Genomic DNA, 15,957 nt, shown 5'->3' on the forward strand with positions numbered 1-15,957 from the left:
ATTTAAGTTTGATACAATTGTTTTATAGATTAGCAATATATATTTACACATAGAACATTTATTTCTTATTTTAATTAAAAATTTTTAAACATTTGAAATTCACTGAGAGCATTCATTTTTACTTTTAAAATTAATTGATTTTAATATTTTAAAAAATAAATTTAAATTACTTTATTATTATTTTATTTTTTTGTTATTAATTTATCATAATTAGTTTAATTTATAACTTGTAAAACTCAATAATTAAATAAAAGTTATTTTTATCAATTTTTATGCTTTTCTAAATTTTCTAAATCAGGGATTTCAATTTTTGGGAGTTAATTTTTTTCCATAAGTTAATAATGCTTCATGAAATGAGTACACTTTTCTATTTGCTTGGAATTAGAGTTTTTGATGCAAGTAATTTTTAGAATGCAAGGTATGCAAGCAAAGAATTTGCATTATCTGCAACGATAAGCATTTTATTTACGCCTTTATACTCTACATATGCAACAAGTTTCATCACAATCTTAGCAAAACAAGTAATTACTTTCTTATTTATCCTATGATTCATTTTTTTTAATTTCTAAGCATGCAAGACAGCGACATTTGCAATATTCCTATCTTTTTTATTGCCTGTCGATTACCAAATTACAATTTTTACACTTCAGAAATTTACAATTTTTACATTGTAAATATTTAGATCTTTCTACAGGAGTTAAATCGCAAGATTTACATACAGGACATTTATTTTTATTAGTTTCCATTTCTTTTTTTTCCTTACATTACTTACAAATTTAGTTATTATAAAAACTGAATGGAGGCTTGCATGTAATATTATAATTTAAAGATCCTAAAAACTCGCTAGAATCGCAGTTTGAGCATTTTATATTTATAATTTACTCTAAGGAATCTAATACTCTCAATAATTCATTATTAGTTATTTTTGTCATGCAATTTTTAGATAAGCAAGTATCAGCTGAGGTTTTCATAGGATCAATTAGACACTCCTTACATAAATAGTGCTTGCATCTATCAACATGCAAAAGTTGACTCACTTCGATTTTTCTCTCACAGCAATTTGTTTAAACAATGCTGTTTGGATTATAAAGTCTGTTAAGATGAGAAGATTACTCAAATTAACTAGCTTGACTAAAATAAGATTAATTTTCCTTTATCTATTGCATTTAAAGTGATTATTCTTGCTACTATTACGGCTTTTTGAAATTTCTTTATTAGCCCTTAAGAAGAGTCTAGTTGTCTTAATTTTGAAAGGTTTAATTCTGATTTGATATAATTTCATTTGTAGAAGGTATTTCTTGTTTAGGTAATAAAGTTGTTAATCTTTTTTTTAATTTGTCGTCATAAAGAATATAAATTTCTTCTTCGTTATCAATACTTTTTTCAATCAGAATTTTAATGTATGTTTTCCCTTTATTATTCAGGTCAAAGTGCCAGCTTTTCATAATTTAAAACAAAAATTAATTTTTATTTAAAATAAAAAAAATTGCTTTTAAAAAATAAGAACTTGTCATATTTTCCTTTAAGCATGCATTTTAAGAATTTATAAAAATATTAAGGCTAAAAATATATTACTTATTTACTTATTTATTAATTTTACAATTTTTAAATTTAATCTTCTTCGTTAAAATCTAATTTTTGTGCTTTAAAAGTAATAAATTTTTACATAAGGGAGTTTTATTAAAAGAAAAGCTATCTGTTGAAAAATTGAATTACTTTTCATAATCATGAGTGACTGACATTTTCATATTAAAATGTTTAAGGATTTTATTTATAGTTAGCATATATTTTCTTAAATTTGTTTAATTAGTCAGCAAATTATCAACATCATTTAGTTTTCTAAAATCTCCTAATATTGTGATTAATAAAATAAATTAATATAGATGCTAAAAATAAGAAAGATTAAATGAAAATAATCAATAACCTAAACAGTTAAACTAGTTGTCATTCTTTGAGAAAAAATTTTCAATTAAGAACTAGATATTTTTTTTGTTTAAAAAGCAACTTTATAGAACAGCCTACTCTAATAAGTTTTAATTTAAGACATCATCACGTTTAGATATAATATTATTATCAATTTTATTAATAAAATTATTCACGATGTTAAAAAAGTTATCAAAATGCTTCTTATATTCTTCTTGTTAAATCTTCTACAAAGAGATAGCAGATGAATCAAAATCCTACAACTAATTTAAAAAGCTTTGAATCTCTTGAGTTTGCCCATAAAGAATCTTCTCTTCTATACTTGTAATGAAAATGAGATTTTAAAATAACTATTTAGTGTTTTTTATCTTCTTTTTAAATAAAATATTTTCATCTATAGCCATCTTATTAATATATTGATCCTAGTTTACATACTAAGCCTTATTTTAGTGTAAGTATTCAGAATAATACAATTGTTCTTCCACTACTAATTGTTATTTTTCCTCTATTGTCATAAATATTTATTATATAAACCATTAAATTTATAAATTTAACTCAAATATTTTTAATAATTAATTCTTTCATTTTTAAAAAAATTTAATAATATTTGTAATGAGGGTTGATTATTTATTATATTGCAATATGAATACTTAAAGTATATTAATGTATTCAGTTTTTTATGAAATACTTCTTTTGTCTTTTATAAATTTTGGTGCTGAAATAGAATAATAAAATTAAATAGTAATCATCAACATTATATATTTCTTTATAAATTATATATCAATTAAAATATTACTGTCAGGGTGTTTATTTATATCAAAATGAACTGATTTATTTGACTTTGGAAGATTAAAAGCTAAGTCATTAGGATCTAATTTCAAATCGTTTGGGAGCGGCAGTCTCTTTGGTTCTTTTCCTTATATTGTTTTGTTATTAAAGTGCTTAATCCTGATTGTTTTTTTAATTCTAGAATCATTTTTTATTATTTCAAAATATTTTTTGTAATCATATTTTTCAGCAAATAATTTATCTGGATAATCTGGGATAACTTCCTCTTCTTCTTCTTCTGCTTTGTATTAAATATACCTATCACCTTTATCTAATACTTTTTTAGAGCTTGATTAGCTCTTTTATTATTAGTCTCTTACATTATAGTTAATTTTGAATATAGAATGCGTATTAAAATCATCGTCATCATAAATACCATTTTCTTATTAATTAAACCTTGCGAAAGTAGTATTCTGAGATCTATTGTTCAAGTTTTGTGATCTAAATATCGTGCTACTATTTTAGTCAGATTAATCTAGAAAACTTATGTTTTAATTACCATTTCTTGAACTATTAAATTAGTTAGAATCTGCCATCTTTTCCTAATTATCAATGTGTCAGACTTTATTTTTTTTAAAATTGATATCTATTTTAAGTTTTAGGTTTATAAATGTCTTCTTTTAATCACTTTCCTTAATTTTTTAATTTAATAGTGCTAAAAAATAATTTTTAAGCTTAATAACTAAAATAATTTCTTTTAGCTTTCAGACAAAGTTGTTTATAGGCTTTGATATTAAACAATTTCTTTTTTTTGATCTTATTATTTTCTGATAAGTAAAGATAAATGATAGTTAATAAATTTTAATAAATTTAAGCATTTATTAGAATATAAATGTGTTTTTGTATCTTTTAATCAGAACAACCAAAAGCTTTTGATTGTGACTGAATAATAATAAAAATAGAATTAAATTAAAGATTATTTGTAAGATATTTTATTAAAAAATTATTTTAATTTATATTTATTTTACATAGAATAAAGTATATTCCAAAATTTAATAAAAATAGCAATAAAAAAATAATAAAACCTAATAATAAAAAAAATGGTAATTTAAATAAATAAATATGCTCTTAAAAATTTAAAATAAGGATAGTAATTAATTCATTTATTTTATTAACATTTCTATAAATATTGATTAATTACCATCTTAATTGGAAATTTAAGACTATAAATCATTGGTGTAACTGAAAATATTATCATGTAGTTTTTTTAAATTTTTCTTAGAGTTATTATTAGCAAATTAAGCAGATTGAGGAGTTGAATGAATTTTAAATTGTAACTAGCTCATTTAATCTATTTATGATAAAGTTTATTATAGGTAATTTACTTAATTTAAAAGAAATAAATATATTTTGTACAATAATAATGTAAACATTGTTTATATTCTTCAAGATTAAGTGATGTTTTAAAATAAAAAATTACGAATTAATAATATGAAACAATTATTTATTAAGTATTTAAATTTTTAAAGATTGTTTTGTTGAAATAATTATAAATCTTACGTTTTAAATATATTTATCTACTTACAAGTAACAAACATATACTTAATAATCACCATTATTATAAAAATGTGTATAAAAAATTAAATATTATATTTTGATATTTATTTATCATGTTATTATTTGAATTTATAGTGAAATTAACTTTATTTTTTAAAAATATTTTATATTTTTGCTTATTTACTTTGCTTTATTTAAACTTTTTTAGTTTAAAAATTATAGGTTTCTTATAATATATTTTATACTGTTTCTCTTGTTGCTGCTTATTTCACTATATTAAGACTTGTAGAGAAGATTCAAGAAATTTAATTGTAGGAAATATTGATTTGGAGTGTGTTTTAAGATATATATATATATGTATTTAATATTATTTATTATAATGCTTTAGGAGATTTGGATAGGTAGAAAGAAAGAAAAATAGAAGTAGGATATATAATTGATAAAACAATCAATCAGATTCATAATTTATAAGAATATCAAATTATTTCTAAATTTATAATTAAATATAAATAGCCCTTATTTTTTTGTATGATATTAAGGAAATTTGTCTAATAATTAAGCCAAGTACAACTCTTGAATAAGCAAGTGTACCAATTTGGGAGACCATTTAGAATTAAGGTCAATAAATTTACTGGTGGAGCACTACAACAAAATAAGAAGGAACAGGAGAATGAATAAGATGAGGATATTAATTATCAAGAATTAGAAGATCCCGATTTTGATAAAAATAAACAAAAGCAAAATAAGTTTAAACATATAGATGAAGATGATTTGAAAGATCTTTAAAATGAAAAATTTGATATATCTTAGTTTGCTGAATCAGCAAATCAAGTTGTGCTTGATTCTTTTTAAAATCCTGAACATGATCCTTCAAAAGCTAATACAATTAAGAAATTTAAAGATCTAAGTGATGGTGAAGAAGAAGAAGAGGAAAGATCATAATTAAAATTGTCAAAAGAAGAAGATAAGCAATTCTCAAAAGAATAAGTTTAGTTTATTAAAGAAACACTAATGTATGAAGGAGAAGATCCATACTTTGAAAAACTAGTTAATCGTCCTGAAAAAGGAGTAGTTTGGGGTCTTGGTGGTCAACTTCTTAAATAGTAAAAGAGTAAATAAACAATTATTTTTAAGATTTTAGATAGTTTAACCAATAGAATTAAATTGTTATTTAACCCATTCACAAAAAAATATGTTTTTTATTAATCTTTGCTACATTTAAAATTAAATTTTTAAATCAATTAAAATTATTATAAAATAGACTTCTTTGAAAAGGGTAAATATCCCACTCCAGAAGCAGTTATAAGCTTCTTAGAATTAGAATAAGGTAAGGATATTATTTGTGTTGACTTAGAAAAAGAGTGCAATAGATATGATCTCCCCAGATTTGGTATTATTCTTTCCTCTTTTTCATGCAGACATAACTACAGGATAGCATAAAATCTCCTGAAAGCAATTAGAGAACTAGAAATTCCAGATATGAAAGATAAAAACTTCAAAATAAGTGGTAGAAAAGATGACGAATGGCTTATGGTTGATTTTAACGACATTTAAGTACATTGCTTTGTTGAGGAATCAAGAGAAGAAATTGATCTTGAGTGGAAGTGGAAAAATCCTCCCTCTAAAGAAGAAATGGCAGAGTTTGAAAAAATATAAAACCACAAATCGAGAAAAACATTCTTTGAGCCTTTAGATGATTATTGACTTATGCTGCTGCCATCTGTATATAGAAATCAAAACAATAAATTAAATTCTCTATTAATAAATAAATAAAATTTACTCATTATATTTAATTTTTATATTAATGTAAAATTATTTTTATTATTCAAAAATTTTTAATTTTATAAAAATAATTATTCTATTAAATAAATAAATAAATAAATAAGTAAACAAATAAAACCTTTTAAAAATTTTTGAAAAATATAAAGTCAACTACTGTTATTCATTCTAGTTTAAGGAGTTCATTTTAAAAAAATTTTTTAAATAAGCATTATTTTCTAAAATAATTTTTTTAATTTCATATTTAAAAATTCACTAAAATTAGAATGAATAAGGTAATTTAAAAGACAAAAATCATATTAAAAATAATAATTTCATCTTAGATTTGATTCAAAAATATATTTAAATTTTGAAAGCAGTATTTAATTTAGGTTATTTAAATGTAATAAAATTATTTTTATTTTAAATAACTGTTCTTATATCTTTAACATAAGATTTAAATTTTTTTAAGAAAATAAACATTTTTTTAATTAATAATAGCTTATTTGCTTTAATTTATAAAACATTAATTACTATACTACCTATATTTGAATAAAGTTTACTAGAATATATAAATAGACTAAACATATTTCATCTTTTTTATTTTAAAATGTTTATCTAAAATAAATGCTAAATTATAAAATACTCTATTTCACATATCATTTAAAAATAAATCAATGTTTATGTAAGTTAAAATATAATTTGAATATTTTTTGCACATTTATCAATTTTAATTAATTTTTTCTTTCTTTTAAATTTTTTTTTAATTGTATAAATTTTATTTACATTTATATGAGGCTCAAATTATTATAAAATTCTAAAGATAAAAACTTGTTGATCTACTTACTTTTTTGTTGCTGAAAAGCATTTTAATATGAAAAGATTTAATAAAATTTAAAAAACTAAAGATTACCTTAAATTTTTTCATAAAAATATCTAGTAAAATAAAGTTAAGAAATTTAATTACCACTGAAATTAAATTTTTATCAGTATTTTGAGTAAGTATGAAGTAATAGATTGACAATAGAATAAAATGTACTACTTTTTGAATTTAGTTTATCTAATTTTATCTATCTATTTATATTTAATAAAAATGTATTAAAATCAATCAGTCTACATACATACAAGCATGCATATCTGTTTATAATTTTTTTTGATAATTAATTGAAAATATTAAAGTAAGTCTAATTAATTATTAAAAGCAGTAACAAGCAATAGCATAAAGCATTCGCTTATCTAATAATAATTTTTAAAAAATACCATTACAAAGAATAAAGAATACTCAGATACCTTGATATTTAAGTTTATTTTTAACTTCTATTACTGAATAAATAAAAAATCAATTCATTTTATTAGCTTATATTTTTCTTATAATTATTTAAATGGACTTAAACAAGTTGATTATTATTTTACCTTCCTGCGCTGGCCTCATAACATAATTACTCTACGTATCAAAGTTAACAATACAAAATACTCACATTAAAACAAAAGATAAAATTCTTTTGAATGTCTTCGTGAGCAGCATGGTTTTTAATATTGGCCTAATTTTAATGAGTCTAACAAACAGTTAGTGTATAGTATCTCAAGCATTAATTACCTTTGGATTTAACTCAGCTATTTTGTTTACTATTTTCTACATTTATACTGAATACTAGAGTCTTAAATCAGCTCACCTATTTTCAAGCAAACGAAAGACAGCTTGTCTATTCTTGACTATTGCAATTAATGTCTTATGTGTTGGTCTTGGATTTGTGTAAATTGTTTAAAAAAATTAAACTTTTAAATCAACTTTTACAAATTTTTTAAGACATTTTGTGTCAATTTGCTTAATAAATTTATCTTTAAATTTTTTTGCTTAACTTAGACTCTATTGATTAAGATCTAAACAACAAAAATTTAGTTATTGATCAAATAAAAACACTGAAATTAATTAACTAAGTATTGTTGAAAAAGTTCGAGATAAAATCAAAAGATATTCTTAAGATATTTTTCTCATTTTAAAATTCATTTTAAAAACTTCCCAAAATCCTTTCTTTATCAAATTTAAAAAAGAAACATTTTATTTGAGGCTTAATAAAATTTATTAATAAATAAATTATTTAAATTAATTTATTTAAAATAAAATATAGATCGATGTTTTAGATAGGTGATGATTTAAACGATAATTAAGATAAAACTTGCTTAGAATTAGTTAATTCTTCATTTATTAATAAATAATACGTATTAGTTATTTGCCATTTGATACCATTTACTGTTGCATTTGTTCTAATGACGATTTAATTATACAACATATCTGTAAAGCTTCATAGAAAATATTCTGTAATAGTATCCTCAAAAAAAATTCTCTTGCCTACATTCTGTCTCCTTTTTTATTTTGCAATGACTATTTAGGTTACCTTATAAATATGTTATCCACAATCTACTACTGAAGAGGATAGTAAGAATTCAAAAAGAGCAGAGATGTGGAGAAAATTCGGACTCTATGCACTTTCTTTCTATGGAATCTTCTATTCTACTTTTTAAGTATTCTTTAATAGTAAAAAGATAATACCACAAAAGAGATTCTAGAGTTTCTCTTCAAATGAAGAAGAAGATTTAAGTTTAGAAAAAAGCAAAAAAAGTGTATTGTGTAGGCATTTTTTATCAGATGATGAAATTTTAGCTGGAAAATAAATAAAATTAAGTGAAAGTTAATAAAGTAATAAAAGTTGATACTTACTTTTAACCTCAAATAAATTAGCACAGAAATAATCTTAAAATATATAATTTAATTAAAAATATATTAATAAAAATCTATAAATAGTTAAATAAATAGTTAGATAAACACATATATTAATGATTAATTATTTTAAATTATGAATAATAGATATTTATTAAAACATATTAATTACATTTTAATTCATAAGTATGTACATAAATAAATAAAATTAAATTAGAGGATAATTAATTTGTATTTATTTATTAAAATGATAAGAAAAAATATTAAAAATATATTCTAAGATTTCCTCTTCAATAAGCAATGTAGATTTTAGAATAGTAGTATATATTTTAGTATTCTAATTTAAATTAAAAATGCTATGCAAATAGAAATAAAAATATTCATTTATCATCAAATGCTAATAATTTATTCTTGTAATTAAATTGTTTTTTAATATTAAAATTGAATATTATGTGTTGTTTTATTGGAAAAACTTTAAAATATATTAATAAAATAATTTTTGATTTTGAATTTAAAAGAAAGAGCTGTTAGTTTTTTTAGTTGATATTTATTTAGAATTCGTTTATGATGATTTTACTGATTAATTGTTATTTTTTTTTTAAGTTTTAGATAAGTTTTGGTATGTTTGTTTTTAACTTTTTTCAAATTTTATCTTAAAATAAATTAAAATATCAAGTTAGAATCAACGTAGAATGGAAGGTTTGGATAAAATATAAACAGATTTTTTTGAGGATGACATTAATTATTAAGCTATTTTAAAAGAAATAGTCAAATAGTTTAATGAAATCATACCAAATGATAAAAATGAAGTTTATTTAGGATACTCCTTCAGAACTAGATAAATCATCATTCAGCTAAAAAAAATATCTTCTATTGTTTATAAGCCTTATGACTAAGAGTTTAGGGAGATTATAGACACTTAGAGTTTATGCTCTGAATTCATTCATACTTTTAAGGAGTCTATTTCATAAATTATTTTAGAAGTTCCTGAGCTTGAAAAGATTCTCCAAAGGATAAGGATATTTTCTTTAAAGCGCTCAAGAATTTATCAATTTATAAATTACGGAAATAGCATTAGGCAATCATTCATTATGCTTAGAAACCAATGGTAAAATAATTCTAATCAGTAAGAGGGATAGAAAGATTATCAGTTTCATAATAGTTTCAATTTGAGCTCACTTTTTTAAAGAGAAAATGAAACAAAACATAACATTCATGAAAATAAACAAAAATAATATAAAAAAAACATTTATTAATTTGATGATATTTTCTAACTTAATTCTGAATCACTCAAAGATAAAGAAATGAATTAGGATTTTGTTAATACTCTTAATTTTACAGAAAAAGAATTCGCTAAAACTTAAAAAAGAATTAAAATAGAATAGCTAGCAAAAGATCAAAATTACTAAAAAAAAATTGGATTTCCTTTAATGTTTTTAAGCTATGAAGATGATTTACCTTGGAATTTATCATAAGTTATTAAAGTTGACTAAGATTTTATAGAATTTATTGGTACTGATTTGCAGAAAAATGAAGAGATTAGCATTTGTTTTTTCATAAATAGGAAAAGTGAATTCATGGAGATGATCAACAATCATTATTAGCTGCAAAAAAAGAATATCAAAGGAATAAGAGAACTTTATGATTTTTATTTATACACTGTGGAAAGTGGTGATACTTTATTTATAGTTACTAAAGAGTTAGTTAGCTGCGATATAATGCATGTAATAAAAGAAAGAGAAAAGAAATTTCAATAATACACCAGTTCAGATTTACTCTAAACATTTAAGTTTTTAACAGGCACTCTTATCAGAATTCATAATTAAAATATTTATCTTAAAAATATTTGTTCGTCTAACATAGTTTTCTCTTTCAAAGATTGCTGTTGGAAATTCGATAATTTAACAAATTGTGTTTAAATTAATTTAGAGGAGGCCTAGGCAAAGTTAGAGGATTATTCATAAGATTTCTTTAACTGGAATTACATTGACTTACACAGTATTTTCAAGCCTGAGCAATATGAGTGCTTTAAAGTTGAAGGATACTTAGGCTACTTGAATAGTGATTTAAAGCACCTGATTAAATGTTAGCATTCTTAAATTTCATACTATGATTTGTAGGCAGCTGATAGGTATGCGCTAGGAAAGATATTTGAAAAAATACTAGACAAACTTGTTTAACTTATTGAAATTTTAGAAATTAAATCATAGCCAGATGGCTTTGAATCTAAAGCTGTAGATTTCTGGAATAGAGACTCAAATGTTATGTTGTGCTAATAAATATCTCAGAATTTGATTTCTTAAGATGGAAAGTTAAATGAAAACCACACAACAGGAAATGTTGTGGCTTCAGAGGATGTTTAATATGTACCAAAAACCTTTTCAAATAAAAATAAATTTTATTAAGAATTATTCTTGGCTAGAGGATACCAGTTGATTTAAAGTAAAAGGAAAGCAGAACAGCATTTTAAGAATGCTTTGCAAGAAATTCAACACAAATCTATTGAAGGGAAACTAGAATAAATCCTACTGCTAAGAGAAATTTCTAAATTTTATAGCGATTTTTAAATGAATTACTATGAAGCTCTTTAAAAAACAACCGAATCACTTTATCTGTTTAACCAATTGAATACCCCTGGTAGTCTAAAATTAGTTATTTAACTAGACTTAAAAAAGTTGCTTTTGCAGCTGGGAAAGTATTAAGAATGCATTTAATTTGTGATTCTCAACAATAATTCAATTGAACACGAAAGCTATTTTATATTTTAAGCACTAAATATCGAAAGCCAAGCTTAATTTAAAATAGGTAATATAGATTTAGCTTCTAAGACTATGAAAAAAGCTTTAAATATTCTTTATTAATATGAGAAAACTAGCCTTGATTATTTATTTGAAGTTGAGAAAGCAGAAGCCTTGTAATTCTTAGGAATCTACCAACACTTTGAGGGTAATCACTTAGAAGCCATTCAAAACTTAAAAAGATCAGCTAAATTATATATGAAACACACTCTTCTTGAAGACTTTTGTGATTCACTAAGTTTAGCAGCAAAGTCAGAATTGTCTATATTAAATTTTAAAAATTGCATTGCTACACTCGAAATTTGCTTAAAACACTAAGTCTATTCTTTGTAGTAATAATACCTTAAGTTAATAGACTTATTATTTATGGCAAGCGAATGCTATAGACACCTTAATATTAGACAGGAAGAAACAAGATATATTTCTGAAATTATAAAAATTATCAAAGAAAATGACATTTATATAGATAAGTGTCCTGAGCGTATTTAGAGACTGCTTAAATTCGAAAAATAAATTGAGGACTTAAGCAACATTTATCTCCCCAATACGAAAATAAATGTCAGTCCAATCTTACCTGACACTAACTAAATATATTCAAGATTTTATTGAGCTATTAATAATATAAAGAAAAATATGATATAAATTAAATTTCCTTTGTTATTTAAATATAAAGTAATACTTTTTCTATGTTAGCACATTACAATTATTTATGATTATAGCAAAAAATAAATAAATTAATAAGTAAAACAGTAGTTACTTTAAAGAGAAAGCAAAATTAATTACACTGACCTCAAAATTTGAAAGGAAATATTAGTATTATCTTTAATAAGTAAAAATAGAACAAATTAATTTATTCTAAATTCTGGTACGAACAGAGTTAAATAAATAAACAAATAAATAAATAATTTATAAATTCAAAATAAACTATTCGTAAACAATTTCTTATTATGCAATTTAATCAAAACGAAAAATGATTTTGTTAAACAATAAAAATATAAAATAAATTATATGCAAGCAAAAGGCAAAACTACTTATCCAATACTTGTAATTATTGCTTAATATATTCTTTTCTATTTTACATTATTATCTCATAAATTATTAATTGATAAAATTCTATTTAAATTTTTTGAGATTACATATCATTGATTAGTGTAATTGATTTCTTATAAAATAGATAGGTTGAATCAAAGTCTCAAATTCGATTTATAAGTGTAATTTACACCTAATTATTTTTTTTCTTAATACAAACAAACTAGATGATTGCCTAAAAAAATTTATTTGATCATCTTTTTAATTTTTAAAAAATTTTTGCAAATTTACATTAAATAGTTTAAATGAATTCAATATGGAAAATGCGTTCCATATAAACATTATTAACTATTCGTTTATTTGAAATTATTCTCTTGCTTGTAAGATAATTAATATAAATTTAAAATTCTTTGAATATCTAACCTTCAATCTAGTACAGATTTGATCTTACATTCTAGTTATTATCATTCAAAAAAAAGACTATCCCAATTCTCAATATAAATGGAGAAAAAAACATAAACAAATAAATAAAAAATATATTGATTAATCAAGATTTGTGATTTAAGTTATAGTTTATTCCATTATAAAAATCTTATCTTCTATAAGTGCGTTTTGATGAAAGATTTCGAAATGAGATATAAGTTAGATTATCTTTACTATAGTGTCTTAAGAAATTTAAATTTTATTTATCGCAAGTTTTGTGAGACAGACAGACAGACAGAAGAATTAGATATATACAAATTTAGTATAAATGATTTATTTATTTTTTATTTATTTGTTTGTTTATTGATTTGTATGATTTAGAAGAGGATTGCGAATCTGATTTTTTTACAATTAGCTATTAAAAATAATAAATAAATAGTAGAAGTTTTTTGATCTTGTATTTTTTTATAATTAAATTAATAGTTAGTAATTTAATTACTAAACAAAAAAGAAGCGAAAAATACTGGAAAATACATCAATCAATCTATTTACTAATCATAAAATTATTAATAAACAATACCATGGAAACTTAGAACTTTGGTTTAACTTAATATGCATCATATTTGAATGGAATCAGTCATCTTACTAGTTCCTATAATTGTCAATCACCAAAAGGCGAAAATGTTGCAAAACTCTCTGAAAATAACCCATTTTTTAATGATCCTCTTATCAATTCTCTTTTGAGTAAATATAATCATGTCTCTTAGTAAGGTGACAGCAGCATTAGAAACCCAGAAATTTCATCAATATCTACTTAGTTGTCTCCAAAAAGCAACTATTCTCCAATAATTTTTGGGTAGAAGCAAATTTAATTCTAATAATCTCCGCTTGATACAAGCTAAACGAAGTACTCTGATATTCTTAGCGAATAGGCATCTAATCAAATTTTTAACTCTTACTATTTGACAGATGCTCAATATGCTAATTCTTCACCTTAGAAAGATGCTGAAAAATATAAAGAAGAGATGTAATAGCTAAATAAAGAGATATTAAGATTGAAAAGTGCCAACAACGAACTTACTCTGCAAAATGAGTAGTTAAATTAACGTGTGAAACAAAGTGAAGTATAACATAATTTAGATTAATAATCCATATTAAAATACGAAAACGCGATACTTGTCTTAGACTAAAAAGTTAATTAGTTAGAATTAAATCTAAAATAAAAGAACGAAGAAATACTCAATTTACAAGTATCTAAGTAAATAGCTATAGAATAAGAGTAAACTAAATTAAACGCTGCATTTTAAATGGAAAAATTAGCACTAAATTAAGAAATTCTAAATTTAAAAAATTCAATTATGAAGAAAATTTAAATGAATAATCCAGACCATGAAATGCACACAAATTTATACATTGACTAAAGCACTGAAAAGTAAAAAATAGATTTATTTAATTATTTAATTAACTCTTCGTGGGGATAAAAACTTTTTAAAAAAATTCTGGATATTTTTATTATTTTTTGATAATTATATAACTTTAATTAATAATCAATGTGATTAATTTATATTTTTGGGTCAAATAGGGATAAAGAAATTTAGAGGCTCAAATAAGAGTACGAAGAGCTAAAGATAGAAAATAACATTTTAAAGGACGAGCTCATCAAAAGAATAGAATTTTAAAACGAAAGCAAAGATATTTCTAAAATGCATGAAATGTTATCATAAAAAAACTAAGAAATAGATCAGCTTTAAAAAAGTATCTTGATAATTCACAGTCAATTAGAGATTTCTTAGTCTCAAACACAACTAAACAAATCTCAAGTTAATGCTGAAATAAGAGAATCCTTATAGGAATAATTGACAGAATAATAAGAAATGTTGTTGGACTAAGAATAAACAATTGAATTGTTAAGGTCCTCTTTGGATAATTTAAACGAAAAATGCAAGTATTAAGAAGAAGAATTGAGCAAATGCACCAAAGAAAGGGATGAGCTTAGAGAAAAATATGATTAAATGAAAGAAGATAATCTAGTATTGAGAATATCTGTATCTTGTAAAGAAAAGGAATACTAAGAATTAGCTTAACAAATGTAATAAAGCCAAAATAATAAATAAAATGTAGTTCAAAGGAAAATATTAACAGGTTCTCTTGATTTAAGAGACTTACTAAAATGAGTGAAGAAATAAGAATTATGAACAAAAAATCAATCCACTAACTAACTAACTAAAAAACTAACTATTTTACAAATTTACAATATATATAACATTATATTTTTATATTATAGAACGTTATTTTAAGATTAAAATATAGAAAGATAAAAATATTTATTATTTGAATTCATTCATTAAATCATTTGTAATATTATTGTTTTAATTAATTTGCCTTAAAATTTTAGCTCTAAAATTAATTCAAAGGCCATAAATTATTTATCATTTGGTTAAGCTTCGAACAAAATTAATTTTTGGAATATTTGATTTATTCTAAAAATATCAAAAATTTAAACATGAAATATAATTTAATTAGAATAACAAAAATAAATTAAATTTATTTTTCTAAAAATTTTTATCCTAATTTTAGCAATATTTACTTTTTAAAAAAGTAAAAATTAATTTAAAAAAAATGAATAAAATCAAATAACTCACAAACACTCACCCTTATGATTACACTTTTGATAAGGGAAGATGGCTTTTATAATAAAATTTTGGTAAAAAAATATTTATTTTATTACAAATATTTTAATAAGTATTTTCTCAATAACTTAAAATTAAAATCTAACTACCTTTGTTAATTAAACGCTTTCTTAGCTTTCTTATGCTTATCAAAAAAAACCTTAGTAAATTAACATAGAAACTGAATTAGCAAAATAGACTTATATAAAAACATAATAAATTAATAAATTGTTTTTTTAAACAAAATTTAAAAGCAATTAAATTTACTGTTCTTAAAATGTTTAAATTACATCAATTTAAATATTGAAATTTA

General features: G+C 22.0%; 5 protein-coding genes across 5 annotated transcripts; 4 read left to right on the forward strand and 1 right to left on the reverse strand. All coding sequences in view use genetic code 6, as the record gives it.

The window, feature by feature from the left end:
* Positions 1 to 263: 263 nt before the first annotated feature.
* Positions 264 to 3,287, reverse strand: TTHERM_00263050 (hypothetical protein; the record flags this gene model as incomplete). Its single annotated transcript, XM_001009054.3, has 4 exons — positions 264 to 1,437; positions 1,717 to 1,849; positions 1,925 to 2,428; positions 2,720 to 3,287. The coding sequence occupies 4 exons, from the start codon at positions 3,285 to 3,287 to the stop codon at positions 264 to 266; spliced, it is 2,379 nt and encodes a 792-aa protein (XP_001009054.2).
* Positions 3,288 to 4,776: 1,489 nt separating this feature from the next.
* TTHERM_00263070 (oligomerization domain protein) lies at positions 4,777 to 5,952 on the forward strand (the record flags this gene model as incomplete). The annotated part of the gene is made up of 2 exons (XM_001009056.1): positions 4,777 to 5,359; positions 5,510 to 5,952. 2 exons carry the CDS (start codon positions 4,777 to 4,779, stop codon positions 5,950 to 5,952), a joined length of 1,026 nt encoding a protein of 341 aa, XP_001009056.1.
* A 1,436-nt stretch (positions 5,953 to 7,388) lies between these two features.
* TTHERM_00263080 (transmembrane protein, putative) lies at positions 7,389 to 8,718 on the forward strand (the record flags this gene model as incomplete). The annotated part of the gene is made up of 2 exons (XM_001009057.1): positions 7,389 to 7,759; positions 8,136 to 8,718. The coding sequence occupies 2 exons, from the start codon at positions 7,389 to 7,391 to the stop codon at positions 8,716 to 8,718; spliced, it is 954 nt and encodes a 317-aa protein (XP_001009057.1).
* A 699-nt stretch (positions 8,719 to 9,417) lies between these two features.
* On the forward strand, positions 9,418 to 12,132 carry TTHERM_00263090 (hypothetical protein; the record flags this gene model as incomplete). Its single annotated transcript, XM_001009058.1, has 1 exon — positions 9,418 to 12,132. The coding sequence occupies one exon, from the start codon at positions 9,418 to 9,420 to the stop codon at positions 12,130 to 12,132; it is 2,715 nt and encodes a 904-aa protein (XP_001009058.1).
* Positions 12,133 to 13,466: 1,334 nt separating this feature from the next.
* TTHERM_00263100 (hypothetical protein) lies at positions 13,467 to 15,149 on the forward strand (the record flags this gene model as incomplete). The annotated part of the gene is made up of 2 exons (XM_001009059.2): positions 13,467 to 14,407; positions 14,558 to 15,149. The coding sequence occupies exons 1-2, from the start codon at positions 13,557 to 13,559 to the stop codon at positions 15,147 to 15,149; spliced, it is 1,443 nt and encodes a 480-aa protein (XP_001009059.1). The 5' UTR covers positions 13,467 to 13,556.
* Between the last annotated feature and the right edge of the window lie 808 nt (positions 15,150 to 15,957).

Source organism: Tetrahymena thermophila, assembly GCF_000189635.1.
Source record: "Tetrahymena thermophila SB210 genomic scaffold scf_8254788, whole genome shotgun sequence".
Taxonomy (NCBI): Eukaryota; Ciliophora; class Oligohymenophorea; order Hymenostomatida; family Tetrahymenidae; genus Tetrahymena; species Tetrahymena thermophila.